At 41.5% G+C, this 16,693-nt stretch overlaps 1 protein-coding gene across 1 annotated transcript; it reads left to right on the forward strand.

The window, feature by feature from the left end:
• The first annotated feature begins 4,601 nt into the window (after positions 1 to 4,601).
• LOC136051459 (uncharacterized protein C12orf50 homolog) lies at positions 4,602 to 15,964 on the forward strand. Its single transcript, XM_065740898.1, has 9 exons — positions 4,602 to 4,649; positions 6,193 to 6,316; positions 8,026 to 8,190; positions 9,134 to 9,211; positions 9,308 to 9,427; positions 13,401 to 13,496; positions 13,968 to 14,075; positions 15,423 to 15,530; positions 15,732 to 15,964. Exons 1-9 carry the CDS (start codon positions 4,602 to 4,604, stop codon positions 15,962 to 15,964), a joined length of 1,080 nt encoding a protein of 359 aa, XP_065596970.1.
• Positions 15,965 to 16,693: the final 729 nt, after the last annotated feature.

Below are 16,693 nucleotides of genomic sequence, written 5' to 3' on the forward strand. Positions count from 1 at the left end.
TGTTAAAGTTCAGCCACTTTTAATTTGGGGGCACAATGGAAATAGGTTTTATCTCACCAGATTATATCATTAATCTCTTGAAGATTTGAGGTTTCTAGAATGTGTGGAAGATAACTTCCTGACGCATGTGGCAAGAGATCCTACCAGGAGAGGTGCCCTGCTAGACCTGATGTTCATGAACAGAGAAGAACTGGTGGAGGCTGGAAGACATCTTGGACAGAGAGACATTAAATTTCAGAAAAATGTGAAAGACACAAAACATTTTTTTAAAATCAATTACTAAGCATACTGAATGTCTCTCTCTCTCTAATTAAACATTGGATTTTCAAACTGGAGCACAGAGTGCCTTGCAGCAGCATTCTGTATCTTGTCTGCCTTTTAGTTAATTCTTTTATTCTCATTTTGCCATGTTATCTAAATCTTACCTTTAGTGTTTGTTTAGTGTTAGTCTGTACTTTACGGTATTATACTGAGCAGGACAATAAATTGAGCGGAGCTCCATTATCATTATGGTCTGTTCTTACTCCTGCATCTATTTAAAAAGAATTTCAATATTTAACTTTTGCAGCTTTGCATTTTTATTTTCCGTTTGGTTTTGAGAGTTCTAGGAGTATAGTTAATACTGTTTGTTTGTTCAGGTGTTAAGACTATTGATTTTCCTTATTGATGTACCTGCACAAAAAGCTGAATTTTGGGGAGTTATTGCGATTAGCAACAATCTGTTTGCCAGAGACTTACTTAAGGAAATGAGTCTTAGCCCTGTTTTCCTTTTCCTGGGCGTAGAAACAATGAGTGACCAAATGGCAAACAGGTTAGAGTCTAACGGCGAGCCACTTGGAGCAGAGACTGTGCTTGGATGCATAGCATTGTTACTGTAGTATGTCTAAAACACGATGTTTGCATATTCATAAGTGTCAAATAAATGCACCTAATAAAAATGAATTGGGTATGGAATTTCTAACATCTACAATATTTACTTTGCTAATAACAGCGCTGTAATTAATTAGAGTCAAATGAATTGCACTGAGGTTTGACTGCAGCGAGTTGACAAGCACAAAGATGTGCCTCTATGTTCCCTTGTGGTCACTCTTTGCCCAGCGTGGTGTCACTCTGGTGAGATGCCATCCTTCCTGAACTGATCCCACGTGGCCTTCCAAGCGCTGCCCCAACACAGCTCGGTACCACAGGGCCCACCCTTCAGGTGGTGCCCCACACTCATACTCTAATGCTCAGCCTCTGCCAGACAGAGCTGCTGTAAACTCAATTACACTTTTGGTTATGGTGTGAACTCGAGAAGATGCCCAACAGACATTCTTTCTAGGAGTAATGCCCGAAACTCAGAACTAGGAAACGGCCCCAAACTGTTTCATTTTACTGGCATACCTGTAACTCCACAGTCTGGGTGCTCACCATAACATTGCACATGCTGTAATTATTTATTTATTTCCAGGCTTAAAACTCGTGTTGAAGTTTGATTTGGCTTAGTGCTTAACAGTGCTAAATTCTTCCAAACTGATGCCCTGTGGAGCAACCCAAGCCTGCCTGCTACTCAGCATGCTTACTCTATTTCCACAAGCAGAGTCCTGGAAGCGATGCACTTCAGCCAAGATGTTATTAATCCCTTATTTCCCTGTGTTGTAAACTACCTACAAAGAGATTGGAAGAAAGAAAGTTACTTAGTTTGTCTGTCTACTAGCAGGAAGAGATATACAGCCTATATATATTATCATATAATAGTATATATTATGTATTGTACAAGTTCTCAATTTGAGGATGATCTGAATAGTTGGCCTTTTCTCATGTAGAAAGACATTTTTATTATCTTCCTGGTCTCACCAATATTCTTAATATTTAATACTATGTGTTCACTGAGGACTTGCTAAAGAAAATTCATGCAATATGCTTCACTGGTTTACAAACACATACATACATCAAAAAACATATCTGAAAAAGAAAACAAAAATCAACAACCAGCACACCTGTAATTAAGCAACTGAACGTGTCTCACTTAGACATTAGTCTTACTAGTCTTAACTGGGACAGATAAGGAGCACTCACTTCACCAGCTGTGCCAGCAGACACAGCAGGTTAACAACATTGGACAGAGGCTTTGTGACAACAAATCCCGGATGACATGTTCACTGAGATTACTTTCTGAGTGTATTTACATTATATACACCAGTCAAAATGAAAAACAGTTATACCTCCCCCATCTACTATGCAATATTGCTCAAAACAGTAATTGCAGTTATAGACATTCTTAAGAAAAAGTCCAAGTTTTCAACTCTGACAAGTCCAGAAACTCTGAAAGCACCTTATGGATGGTGAACTCCCGATCACTGATACTGTAATGTATTGTTGCAGTCGTGCATCTCAACAGCATACAGTGCTGTGCTCGTCTCTGCTCTTACACGTTAGTTATTTGTACCTCAGCTGTAGAAAATTCAAGAAGAAAGAATGGAAAACATACCTGCAGTACACCAGCCAGGCTAGAAGTATTTTTGGAGATAAATGTACAGCTACTAGGTGAAATTTTTCAGTATGTATACTTTATATCAGTGGATGTACACTTTCACAGCACAAATAAAATAAAGCCCACACAAATCACCATCCGTTCTTACTTTAATATTTATACCGTCTTTTTTCCAATACCTAAGATGCTATTGATAAATTCAGATGCAGTCTTACAAAGGCTACTACAAAGCCAAGTCAAATCTCTTTCTACTCACAAAGAATCATCACAAACAGAATATTTCCTATTGCTTCCTCTGACCTTTGCCCAAAAATAGTGGAAGTAGAGGTAGGATGTAGCTTCATTAGTTTTTTCAGGTACTTCAGAGAAAGAAGCCATACTGTGATCTGAAATAATATCCAGCCACGGTTAGTTAACGTTTCTACGAGGCACCATTCGTGGTACTTCTGTAACAGTTTTAGTGAAAGCGTGCTAACGTCGGTGCTTCTCTGGGCAGCCTATGCCAGTGCCTCACAGCCCTCTGAGTAAACATTTTCCACCTTACATCCAAAGGAAGTCTTTCCTCTCTACTTTACAGCGGTTCCCCCACGCCACGAATAAAGCAGCCATACCCCAGTGCCATCCTTGCCCTCACACCTAAGCCCAACTGCTTTTCCTCTATGAAGGAATAGCAACTTAGGGGAGGACCCCAACACGGCAGGGCGCAGGTACGGAAAGGTTAGCCCCGGCCACTGCCAGCAAACTTCAAGGGGAGCAAATCACACAGACGGATCCCAGCTGTTTTCCACTGAGGCAGGACAACAGGAAGCGTTAAAGCCTGCAGCCGCACAGACGGGTGCCATTCTGCTCTTGCCCCATTGCAGCCGCGCCGGGCTCCACTCGAGCGCCGCCGCCGCCGCCGCCGCCGCCTCCCGGCCTCGCCCCGCGCACCTGGCGCTCCCGCTTGGCCGACGGCTCCTCCTTCACCTCGGTCACGAACAAGCACGGCACCTTGCGCTGCACCGCACCCCGGCGGCTCATGGCGCCGCCCGCCCTCTCCCGACGCCGGCCCCGCGAGCAGGCGGAAGTGCGCCCGCACCGCGCTGCGCTATGGGAGACGTAGTCCGGCGGCGCCGCCTCCGCCTCTCGCGTGTGAGGCCCGAGCGGCGGCGCGGGGCTCGCGGTGGGGCTGAGGCGAAGGCCGTTGCTTCTTACTTCAGCCCCCGCCGTCGCTCGGTACTCTTCCGTCCGTCCCTACACGGGCGCGGAAGCGGTGTCCCCAAAGAGTGGGGTCTTCTCAGTGTCAGCTTGTACGTGGGCTGCGACAGCTGCCTCCCCAGCTTCTCTGCGCTCTCCGGGCGCTGCTCGGCCGCGGTTACAGTGCGCGCTGCTGCCCGCATCACACAGTGTAGTACATCTCATCCCACGCTGCAGGGGTAACTGCACATCTGAGCGCTTTCCAGGGTTAAAAAACTCATTTCACCCCTACTTGCTTTTTGCACAGAGGCAACCCGAGGCTTGAGTGTTAATCGGTGACACAAGCATATGCTGTTCCCTGCTTTAGCTGTGGCAGTGAACATCATGGGAGAGAGAGGACACGTGTAGCAGAAACAGCACAGGCCCTCAGCACATCAGAGCTTACTCTCAGTAAGCGGCAAGTGTATCAGCCCAGAGAGAGATACGGTAAGAAACACAATGAGTACAAGAACTTTGCTTAAAAATGCAGGCATCAGTTTTGTATCAGAGGTTTGGTTAGAAGACCCTAACTTCTACAGTGAGAAATAGGGACTATGTTCAAGCGTGGAAGGTTAGATGATGTCATCTGATGATGTCACAATGTCTGCAGGAGCAGTGGACATGTTATGTAACAATGCTATGTAATTGCCAGGTAACACTCCTTTTACCCCAGAAACCAACTTTGGCCCTTAGCAGGCAGGCCACCTCCTCAGCTCAGCTGTACTGAGCTTTAGCTAGGCCATCAGTTGGAGATTTGTTCCAAAACAGATGCAGAGCTGAAGTTCTGAAAACACCTTCTTGTAAAGAAAACTACTGTTTTCGGGACAAATTTAAGATTTGCTTGTACACTGGTGTCTTTTAACGTGTGCTCTGCTGGAATAAAAGGAGTAGAATAAGTACAAAATAAGTGACAATGGATCAAGATGGGAATGACCACAGTTATTCTCCTCCACATGCACAGGTAAATGCTATAGATTCTAGAGTGGTCAGCATCCTTGATGATACGTGCATAGTTAGAGGGAGATTTATTATCGAACGTTAGAAGTTGGTATGCATCTATCATGGCATACATAAATCAATGATTTAATTTTCTGAAGTGAGAGGAGCTAATTGTCCTAATTTCTCCTGGGGCTAAGGCTCAGATACTCAGGGAGCACAGACATTAAAAATCCCTCATAATTCATCTCTCTTATTCTGTCAAAGTTATAGTAAATCTGAATTAATAGACCGTGTTTACAAGTTCTGCTTACACTGACTACCTGAGTTTCTTCAAGACCTGTTCCAGAAAAGGAAGCCATTCAGAACTTCCAAGAAATGTTTCTGTTGTAGTTGGTAAAAATCCAGGGGTGGATTGGTTCTTGGTTATTGCATCTGTTTGAGCATCGGTGGTTTAGGCATTGGTGCTTCAGAGACAGGCTTCGACTCCTAATGCCAGCTGAGTAAGACTCGTCTCTCCAGAACCAATGGGAACATTCCCACTTACTTCAGGGAGAATTCAGACGTTTTTCAAGTGTGACTTTGTTTTCCTTAAAGAAAAATAAGGGAGAGAATTTTGAGTGAAGAAAGGGGCTTTCACTGGAAATGTGCTGGTTGTGCACTTTTGTGGACAGATGTAATCTGGAAAAATCTCGATCAGTATTATCCCAGCACTGGGACTGTATGTAGAAGTGAAGCAGCAATAATTGGATGACCAACTTGTTTTTCCCCATTAAGCTTCTGTGCGTCATGTGAAAAAACAGCTGGCAGGTGGCCTAAGCAGTGTAATGGTAGTAGTTTCTGAACATCAAATCCTGCATAATTTTGGTGATTTGTAAATATTTTTCATCACATTTTTATACTTGGCTGCTGCATGGTCTCTCACATTAATGACAAGGAGTTTTATTGGAGGACATTCACAGTTTAAAGCAGCCACTTGTACGCTGTGTATGGGGATTTAGTCTGTCAACCTCAGAATCATTCTGTGCATTAGTGTTTCAAGTGAAGAGTCTGTCACTGCGAGAAACTTCTGAGCTCTGATATCTTGTGAACGTGATGGAGACAAGGGAAGCGTTCACATAAAGGTAGAAAGGAGTGGGTTTCTTCAAGCACAATTTTAATTCTAACATCAAAAGTGACTTCCTCCTGCCAACGTGGTTTTGAAAGAGAAATGAAACAAATTTCTTTTGTAATCCACGTCTGACAAGTCTGTACAAGTTCCTAAATTTGTATGATTTCAGGGGGTTTTTTAGGCATCTTCAGCAAATTTTGTTTGAGATGGGTCTGGTAAACTTATTCTGTAGAAGAGGAAACCCAGGCACACATAAATTAAATGAATACTGTGTAAAAAAGAAAGATTTTTTTCTTCCCAACATCTGTAAAATGTCTGCAGTGGAGAATGTATCTCCCTTACGTAGGTGTAGTTACCTTTAAACATTCTGACAGAGCACTGTGTGGTCCTGCAAAGTGTTAGTCCTCCGTTCATCACAGTACACTGTAACCATGTCTGAAAATGTTTTGTCTCCCAGCAAAAGTACAGCAACACCTTGTGTTTCTGGGAAACAAAGCCGTTAGGCTGTGTGAGGATCGATTGCAGCTTCCAGCATAGCAAACCTCGTCGTATAAACGGACTGTTTCTGCCGCCTACTGTCAGTAAGTAGAAGTGTTTTCTCAACCATTTGTCCACTAAGTAACTAAACACTGAAACATATCCTTAAACTTCCACTGCTTGCATAGTGCACGTTAACATCAAAAAAGTGCACCGCTGCAAATGAATCAGGAGTGACCAGCTATCACATCAAGTTCAGAGTGAACCAAGGAGTTGTACTGATCAGTGGGTGGGTTGCTATGTTAATTTATACATGTACGTGCAGTGTTACAAGTCTTCATAGTTGCTAGTTATATATAAGATGAATTAGTAGATGCCACTTTAGATTTCTGAGATCCACGGAGCAAAACTTTATATTAGCTTTTCATCTGTGCTATATTATTGGAGTAGGAAGGCATTTATCTATGTAAATATTTTGTCCCGGCTTAGAACATACGAGTCAGATTTAGTCTGAAGATTTTGTTTCATAGGAAATCATTAATCTCTTAGCTTCTGAACTGATAGGGTCTTTTCTGGCCTCACTCGAAAGCATCACTCAGGGACTTTTTTTATTCCCGTTTTCTAAAAAGTATCTGAAATTGTCCATTTTCTCCAAGGAAATGATTAATGTAGTTTATTGCCAGCTACTAACAGACTGGAGAAGTGAGAAACTAAAAGCAAACTAAAACCACCTTCCCCTAATCCACTCCTACCTCCTCCCCTAGGGAGGGAATGGGGGGAATGCATTGAGGGGAATGGGGTGACTGCAGTCAGACCTTAACGATTCATCTCTGCTGTTCCCTTGTGGTCACTCTTTGCCCAGCGTGGTGTCACTCTGGTGAGATGCCATCCTTCCTGAACTGATCCCACGTGGCCTTCCAAGCGCTGCCCCAACACAGCTCGGTACCACAGGGCCCACCCTTCAGGTGGTGCCCCACACTCATACTCTAATGCTCAGCCTCTGACAGCCAGAGCTGCTGTAAACTCAATTACACTTTTGGTTATGGTGTGAACTAGGGAAGATGCCCAACAGACATTCTTTCTAGGAGTAATGCCCGAAACTCAGAACTAGGAAATGGCCCCAAACTGTTTCATTTTACTGGCATACCTGTAACTCCACAGTCTGGGTGCTCACCATAACATTGCACATGCTGTAATTATTTATTTATTTCCAGGCTTAAAACTCGTGTTGAAGTTTGATTTGGCTTAGTGCTTAACAGTGCTAAATTCTTCCAAACTGATGCCCTGTGGAGCAACCCAGGCCTGCCTGCTACTCAGCATGCTTACTCTATTTCCACAAGCAGAGTCCTGGAAGCAATGCACTTCAGCCAAGATGTTATTAATCCTTTATTTCCCTGTGTTGTAAACTACCTACAAAGAGATTGGAAGAAAGAAAGTTACTTAGTTTGTCTGTCTACTAGCAGGAAGAGATATACAGCCTATATATATTATCATACAATAGTATATAATATATTATGTATTGTACAAGTTTTTTGAACAGTATAGAAGCTTCTCTTTTCTGCAGGCTATAGTCAGCAGTGTGTTGTCTTTCCCATCAGAGGGGCTACTACACATGCATTCTATTTCTTCATGTGTTTGGAGTGTGTTCATTTGCCTGCCTCTCTAGAAGATACTTGAAATAAGGCTCAGTTCATCTATTTGCAGACAGTTTATGTATGATAATTACTTTGAAAGTTTACCTGTTGGTCTGAACCTGAACTTCAGATTGCAGTTCCCTCTTGAAAAAAAATCGGTCTCTGGTTCTTTTCTGCAGATACTGTAGTTCAACAGCAAGGCCAAGAAGGGATTCTGATTTCAGCCAATAGTCAAGAACTCTACAAAATTCAGGGGAATATTTTAATACCAATTCACCCTCCAGTGATTGTAGACCTCAGCAATGAAGACGAGGATGAAGAGGAGGACGAAGACAATAGTAATAGTAAATAAGTTTTCCATTTCCTCTTAGAAGGAACTAGAATAAAGGTTTTTCACCTGATGCAATGTGGTTCACAACTGATGTATTCCCATGACTGTTAACATTTTTAGGAAAGAGCTGTTGTCAAGTTTTTGAAACTGTTTCCCAGCAAAGCTGTTAGACAGCAGACGCATGAGTAAACCATAGTTTCTAACTCCTGCAAAGCATCTAGTTTTGTATTTTGATGCTGGTGTAATTCCCATATTCCATTTTTCATCAAATAGAATTTAAAATATTCAGATGACTGTCAAATACTATCATATAACAAGCATTTGGCATTTTCTCATGTAGAATGACATTTTTATTATCTTCCTGGAGGTCTTCTCAGTGTAAATATTAATATTAACAATTAATATTTAATACTATGTGTTGACTGAGGACTTGCTAATGAAAATTCATGCAATATGCTTCACTGGTTTACAAACACATATATATATGAAAAAACATATATGAAAAAGAAAACAAAAATCAACAACCAGCACACCTGTAGTTAAGCAATGGAACGTGTCTCACTTAGAGATTAGTCTTACTAGTCTTAACTGAGACAGATAAGGAGCACTCACTAAAGAGTGTTACTTAAGAGTTGCAGGCACTGCAAGTTAACAACATTGGGAAGAGGCTTTGTGACAAGAAAACATGGATGACATGTTCACTGAGATTTCCTTTTGAGAATATATATAATATTTTACAGATGAATACTGAAAATATTTTTTTAAATCACTCTAAATCAGCAGTTACTTTAAGAGCTGCTGTAGCTGAAATTCCATTGCACTGGGAAAAACCTAGTGTTAACAAATAATCATGGCAAAAATGAAATTCATCGTGTTATTTGATAGTTAAGAAACATTAATGGTCTTGGTATGGCATGACAAGATATCTAGTAATCTTTATAAAATGTTTCCTACAGCTATTTCTGTTACACGGGAAAAGACTGCTGAAGACATTGAAGAAGAAAGAGCAATAAAGGAAGTGTGCTATAAATCTGGTGAGTATGACATGGGTGACCCTTTTATGAACAGCACCATTGCCAGTACAGTAAAGGTGTTTGAGGTTTTTTTTTTACTTTTTGCTGTTTGTTTAGGAGAATATTATAGGGTTCAGTACCCTCAGGTTCTCCAGTCAAGAGAAATTGCTCCTCCATCTCCAGGTTTGGGAAGTGAGAAATTAGCAATGGACACCGTTGAGCAAGATTCAGGGACAGGTAGGTATTTTTATTTTTGTAGTCAGTATATACCATGTCTTCTTTAATGTGAGTGTCATGGCACTTCCTTAGAAAATTCAGATGTTATACATGAGTGCTTAAGTTTCACAATGCACAGTTGAAATGACTAATAACAGAGAAAGAAGAATATAAAGCAAGCAGGTCAAGGAAATTGCTTGGAGCTAATTACTAATTCATAGATGTGGAAGGAAGAGAATGACATTTTCATTCATTGTGGCTATATGCAGGGAGCTAACGTGTTCCTTCTGTTGCTTTTTCAGGTGACAATAATATGAAAAGAGAGAGAGAGACTTTAGGAATGAAAGTATCAGTGAAGCAATTTAGGAGATCAGGTGATAAATCCTATGAAAATAAAGGTAATTAATATTGGCTTCCTGATACATCTACAAGCTAAACAAGCCCAATTCCCTCATCTCATCTTCATAGTAGAGCTGTTCCAGCCTTCCTGTGATCTTAGAGGCCCTCCTCTAGTCTCATTCCAAGAGCTCTGTGTTTGTCATGTACTGGGGTCCCCAGGCCTGGATGCAGTACTGCAGATGGGTCCTCACAAGAGCTGCACACATGGGGACAATCACCTCCCCCTGCCTGCCGAGAAGGAATTCTGTAATTAAATCATTCCCCTGTTTATTTAAAGCTTTTAAATATTTATCTTAATTTATTTTTTTTGTGGGTGTGCTTAATGAATTGTCTATTTGGTTTTATTATATTTTTTTCTTTTTTATTAATTTCATTCAGAATGTAATTATAAAATGGTTCACATTTTATTGTTCAGAATGTTCTTTAAAATTGAGGATTTCCTTCATCTTTTCTTCATTTTCTCTAGGACGTGATTATTTTGCACCACAGAGAAACAAATATTTTAATGGGAAACAAAGTGAGCCAGTATATTTTGAAAAAACACCAACTGCATCAAAGCATTCAAACGAAAAAGGTACTTATTTAAGGTTTGGGGATGACCTGCTGGAGAGGTGCTCTGTGAATAGGGACTTCTTATAGGGAATAGGGAATCGGGACGGGGTGCATAATGCACCCCCTGTGATCCAAGCAGAGATGGTCAGAGATCTACTCCTCCATCTGAACTGCCACAAGTCCATGGGGCCAGATGGGATCCACCCAAGGGTGCTGAGGGAGCTAGCAGAGGTGATTGCCGAGCCACTTTCTGCCATCTATCAGCATTCCTGGTTATCTGGAGAGGTCCCACAAGATTGGAGGCTTGCCGATGTGACTCCCATCTACAAGAAAGGCCGTAAGGAAGACCCGGGGAACTACAGGCCTGTCAGCCTGACCTCAGTATCAGGGAAAGTTATGGAACAGATGATCTTGAGGGAAATCACATGACACGTTCATGGCAATAAAGGGATCAGACCCAGCCAGCACGGGTTCACCAGGGGCAGGTCGTGCTTGTCCAACCTCATCTCCTTCTATGACTGGGCGACCAGACAGGTAGATGAGGGAAAGGCTGTTGATGTAGTCTACCTGGACTTCAGCAAGGCCTTTGACACGGTCTCCCACAGTATTCTCCTAAGGAAACTGGCAGCCCGTGGTGTGGACCGGTTCACTCTTCTCTGGGTGGAGAACTGGCTGGAGGGCCGTGCCCAGAGGGTAGTGGTTAATGGAGTTAAGTCCAGCTGGCGTCCTGTTACGAGTGGTGTCCCCCAAGGGTCAGTTTTGGGGCCCATCTTGTTTAATATCTTTATTGATGACCTAGACGAGGGAATTGAGTGTACCCTCAGTAAGTTTGCAGATGACACCAAGTTGGGAGGATGTGTCAAACTGCCTGAGGGTAGGGAGGCCCTTCAGAGGGATTTGGATAGGCTGAACAGCTGGGCTGAGCTCAATGGGATGAGGTTCAATAAGACCAAGTGCCGGGTCCTGCACTTTGGCCACAATAACCTCATGCAATGCTATAGGCTTGGGGCAGAATGGCTTGAAGAATGTAGAGAGGAAAAGGACCTGGGGGTGTTGGTTGATGCTCGGCTCAACATGAGCCGGCAGTGTGCCCAGGTGGCCAAGAAGGCCAACAGCATCCTGGCCTGTATTAGAAATAGTGTAGCCAGCAGGAGCAGGGAGGTGATCATCCCCCTGTACTCAGCTCTGGTACGGCCGCACCTCGAGTACTGTGTTCAGTTTTGGGCCCCTCACTACAAGAAGGACATTGAGGCCCTGGAGCGTGTTCAGAGAAGGGCAACAAAACTGGTGAGGGGTCTGGAGCACAAGTCTTACGAGGAGCGGCTGAGGGAGCTGGGATTGTTTAGTCTGGAGAAGAGGAGGCTCAGAGGAGACCTTGTTGCACTCTACCACTTCCTGAAGGGGGGTTGTGGTGAGGAGGGGATGGGCCTCTTCTCCCTGATAAATAACGACAGGACGAGAGGGAATGGCCACAAGTTGCGCCGGGGAAGATTTAGATTAGACCTGAGGAAGCATTTCTTTTCTGAAACAGTGGTCAGGCACTGGAATGGCCTGCCTAGGGAGGTGGTTGAGGCACCATCCCTAGCGCTGTTCAAGAAGCGTTTAGATGAGGTGCTAAAGGATTTGATTTAGCAGTTCAGTGGGTAGGGATGGTGTTAGGAGGATGGTTGGACTAGATGATCTTGTAGGTCCTTTCCAACCTAATGTACCTATGAACATATGAAACTATAAAGGAAATTGCTTTGAGCTAATTGCTAATTCATAGATGTGGAAGGAAGAGAATGACATTTTCATTCACTGTGGCTATATGCAGGGAGCTAACGTGTTCCTTCTGTTGCTTTTTCAGGTGACAATAATATGAAAGGAGAGAGAGAGACTTCAGGAATGAAAGTATCAGTGAAGCAATTTAGGAGATCAGGTGATAAATCCTATGAAAATAAAGGTAATTAATATTGGCTTCTCAATGCTGAACATTGTGTTGTAAACTGCCTAAAGTCAATATGCCTGGTACAAACTCCACCCTTTAAATATAAATTAATATCTGAAATACCTAGGTTTTTTTGTTACACATTTTGTACACTCCTTTTCATACTACACCATCAATTGTAGAGATTGAAAATATCACTTATTATTCAGCATGTTTGAAGATTTTAGTAAATATAAAAAACCTTTATGGTCATTACATTGGACTTTTTCCTGCTTATTTTGATCAGAGAAATGGCTTGTGAAGTTAAAAAAAATTAGTGGAGGAATGCCTACAGGAGGCATTACTTTCAGACCAACCTGTGTTTGTTTGCTTATCAGTATTTGCATTTTTTCCTTCAGAAATATAAAATACTGGTAAGAATAATAAGAATTTCAGTATTATTCCTTTTTCTCCCCTTTGTTTGTCAATGCAAAATAATTCATGACCATGCTAGGGATGCTTGGTCTAGCTGTCAGCAAAGTGCTGTGCATCTTCTAGCTTCAGATGGGTATGAAACAGCATACAGGTCTCTTTCATATTATCACAGAACCATAGAGTGGCTTGGGTTGAAAAGGACCTCAAAGATCATCTAGTTGGTCTCTACAGCTCCAAGTATTTTCATTCTGTGAGATTATCTAATGTTATGGGTGACTTATTCTTTGCAAATTTAGGAGTTACTTCTTTGTATGGGAAACAGACTTCTGAACAAGAATTGATGCTTTTCACCATCATTACTGAAGGTTTGTCTACCAAAGACACTTGTGTATCTTCAGCTCAAATGATTTGTTCGACCTGATTAATTAAACTGACTGACATTCAGTTGGCAGTCTCATTTTATAACAAACACAGTTATTCTTAAATCTGGTCAAGAGAGCTTATGCAGTATGCTTCACTGGTTTACACGTATGGATATATTTCAAAACAAAATAATAGAGAAAGAAGAATATAAAGCAAGCAGGTCAAGAGAATTGCTTGGAGCTAATTACTAATTCATAGATGTGGAAGGAAGAGAATGACATTTTCATTCATTGTGGCTATATGCAGGGAGCTAACGTGTTCCTTCTGTTGCCTTTCCAGGTGACAATAATATGAAAAGAGAGAGAGAGACTTCAGGAATGAAAGTACCATTGAAATGTATTAATAGAGCGGATGATAAATCCTATGAAAATAAAGGTAATTAATTTTGGCTTCCTGATACATCTACAAGCTAAACGAGCCCAATTCCCTCATCTCATCTTCATAGTAGAGCTGTTCCAGCCTTCCTGTGATCTTAGTGGCCCTCCTCTAGTCTCATTCCAAGAGCTCTGTGTTTGTCATGTACTGGGGTCCCCAGGCCTGGATGCAGTACTGCAGATGGGTCCTCACAAGAGCTGCACACATGGGGACAATCACCTCTCCCTGCCTGCCGAGAAGGAATTCTGTAATTAAATCATACCCATGTGTACTTAAAGCTTTTAAATGTTTACCTTAAAAAAAATTTTTTTTGGTGTGAGATGCATAATGAATTGTCTATTTGGTTTTATTATATTTTTTTCTTTTTTGTTAATTTCACTCAGAATGTAATTATAAAATGTTTCACATTTTATTGTTCAGAATGTTCTTTAAAATTGAGGATTTCCTTCATCTTTTCTTCATTTTCTCTAGGACGTGATTATTTTGCACCACGGAGGAACAAATATTTTAATGGGAAACAAAGTGAGCCAGTATATTTTGAAAAAACACCAACTGCATCAAAGCATTCAAACGAAAAAGGTACTTATTTAAAATTTGGGGATGACCTGCTGGAGAGGTGCTCTGTGAATAGGGACTTCTTCTCCCTGATAAATTATGACAGGACAAGAGGGAATGGCCACAAGTTGTGCCGGGGAAGATTTACATTAGATTTGAGGAAACAATTTTTCTCTGAAAGAGTGGTCAGGCACTGGAATGGCCTGCCTAGGGAGGTGGTTGAGGCACCATCCCTAGCGCTGTTCAAGAAGCGTTTTGTTGAGGTGCTAAGGGATTTGATTTAGCAGTTCAGTGGGTAGGGATGGTGTTAGGAGGATGGTTGGACTAGATGATCTTGTAGGTCCTTTCCAACCTATAAAGCTATGAACCTATGAACTTGGGGTTCCTGATGATGATAGGCTGGCCCTGAGCCAGCAGTGTGCGCTGGTGGCCAAGAAGGCCAATGGGATCCTGGGCTGCATTAAAAAGAGCATGGCCAGCAGGTCAAGGGACCTGATCCTCCCCCTCTACTCTGCCTTGGTGAGGCCTCACCTGGACTCCTGTGTCCAGTTCTGGGCTCTTCGGTACAAAATAGACAGGGATCTCCTTGAAAGGCTTCAGTGGAGGGCTACAAAGATATTAATGGGCATGGAACACCTCTCTTATGAGGAAAGGCTGAGAGACCAGGGTCTGTTCAGCCTTGAGAAAAGGAGATGCAGAGGGAATTTAATCCATGTCCATAAATACCTAAGGAGTGGGAGGCAAAAGGACGAGGCTGGACTCTGTGCGGTGCGTGGTGATAGAAAAAGGGAAAATGGCCACAAATTGAAGCGCAGGAAGTTCAGCACAAATGTGTGTGGGAACTTCTTCCCAGTGCAGTGCCGGAGCAGTGGCACATCTGCACAGAGAGGTGGTGGATTCTCCTTCTCTGGAGACGTTGCAGACCCGCCTGGACGCCTACCTGTGCAACCTGGGCTAGGGAGCTGCTTTGGCAGGGGGCATACAGTTCTGTGATTCTTCGCTTTTCAGTGAGATTCTATTTCTTACAGTATTATTGAAGTTTTTCTGATTCCTAATGGGAAACGTTCAGAGACAGAATCAAAGTAATTGTTTGTTTCAAACTTGTTCAAAGTACTGTTGGACTGTTATTGTTAAATTTTGAGTTTGTCCTCAAGATTTTGAGACCTTGAGCTGTGCTAATGGAAATGTAGCAACTTTTTTTTTCATTTTGTGAGATGATTCTTTCAAAATATTTAAAGAGGAAGATAGTGTTCCTTACCTAAGGAGACCTGTGTATGAAGTGGAAGATGAGTTTTTCAATTCATCATAGCATTTCTTGATAAGAAAATGTGTGCTTTTTGAAAGGTAAATCTGTGCAATTAAATCCTTCAGCAACAGGCAGCGCTGAATGTGTGAGGAAATGCCACTTCAAGGGGGTAAAGAAGAATAACTGTATTTCTGAGGAGCAAAGAAACTCACCTAATGCAGGAACAGGCAAAGGTATTTTTATAAAACAGTTGGCTTACTCATTCCTAAAAACTAAACTATTAGATGATTTAGCACTACCTTGTTCCGTTCTATGTGTCGCATATGGACAATCTCTATTTTGAGTGGACTGTCTGTACAGAACATTCTTTTAAATTTTGTCTTCTTTGAGTAATATCACAACATTACTTTATACATTTGTTTTTCCAATTTTAGGAACTCCCACTTCATACTCAAAAGTTAAACCAAATTACCAACAAAATTATCGTAGAAGGGATGATGGAACTACTTCTTCTATTGGTTCTGTGAGACAAACTGAAAGAAACATTTATTTCAACTCTCCAGAACCTAAAAGATCAGCATATGTGTCCTACCGTGGTGGCAGAGTCATACAGGAACCAATATACAATGGATATACACTTGAGTTCCTGCTTACATGGAATTCTTAAAATGACTCTTAAAATACCTGACTGTATTCTGCTGCTTTCACGTTTGTCACTGGAAGTGAATATGTAGGTTTTTATATCTAAATATGAATACCTATTTAGGTACTTACACCTAAGTGTGGGCAAGAGGCCATTTAATCCAGCTTGATTTTCATCATTACACTACAGTAATTTCCATAGAGATGTAAACACATTTAAACTTTGTGCTGATTCCCACTTCTGAATCTTCTTGTAGGTAATTTTCTTCTTTTGAAAGATAACGTTTGACCATTTTAATTTATCATTCTACTCTGAATATCAATAGTAATAGCAGTAGAAGTAGTCTTCCAGTATCATTTTAGTTTGCTCTCAAGAAATATTTATTGTTCCACTTTTTTTCTGGAAGGGGATGAAGGAATGACCTTTTTTTTTTTTTTTTTGGTCTATGTCTTTGCAAATAGTATTTCACTGAAATTCTACTTAGGGTTTTGATTGTTTTCATTATTGATGATTATTTTTTTTTCTTAAGTAAACAAACTCTTGGAATGTATTCAAACTTCAGAACAAGTTTAAATTGGTAACAGAACTTTTGCGACATGCATTATTGTGTTCTCACATTGTCATTGCTGAATGGAGGACAAAATTCATTCTTCCTACCATTCTTTCAGGGTGATGTACCTTCCGTGTCGTGAATTCAACAAGAAACTTAGAGTGGGATTTGTAATCTATTTTACTTTTTGTCTCTTTCAGATG

This window comes from Cyrtonyx montezumae, unplaced genomic scaffold, assembly GCF_038088225.1.
Source record: "Cyrtonyx montezumae isolate F1298 unplaced genomic scaffold, pur_monq_1.0 scaffold_3, whole genome shotgun sequence".
NCBI lineage: Eukaryota > Metazoa > Chordata > Aves > Galliformes > Odontophoridae > Cyrtonyx > Cyrtonyx montezumae.

Coding starts and splice junctions, on each gene's coding strand:
- LOC136051459 (XM_065740898.1), top strand. CDS start 4,602: ATGGATCAAGATGGGAATGACCACAGTTATTCTCCTCCACATGCACAG. Junction 9,428..13,400: donor TGAGCAAGATTCAGGGACAG/GTAGGTATTTTT, acceptor TTGCCTTTCCAG/GTGACAATAATATGAAAAGA. Junction 15,531..15,731: donor TAATGCAGGAACAGGCAAAG/GTATTTTTATAA, acceptor TTCCAATTTTAG/GAACTCCCACTTCATACTCA.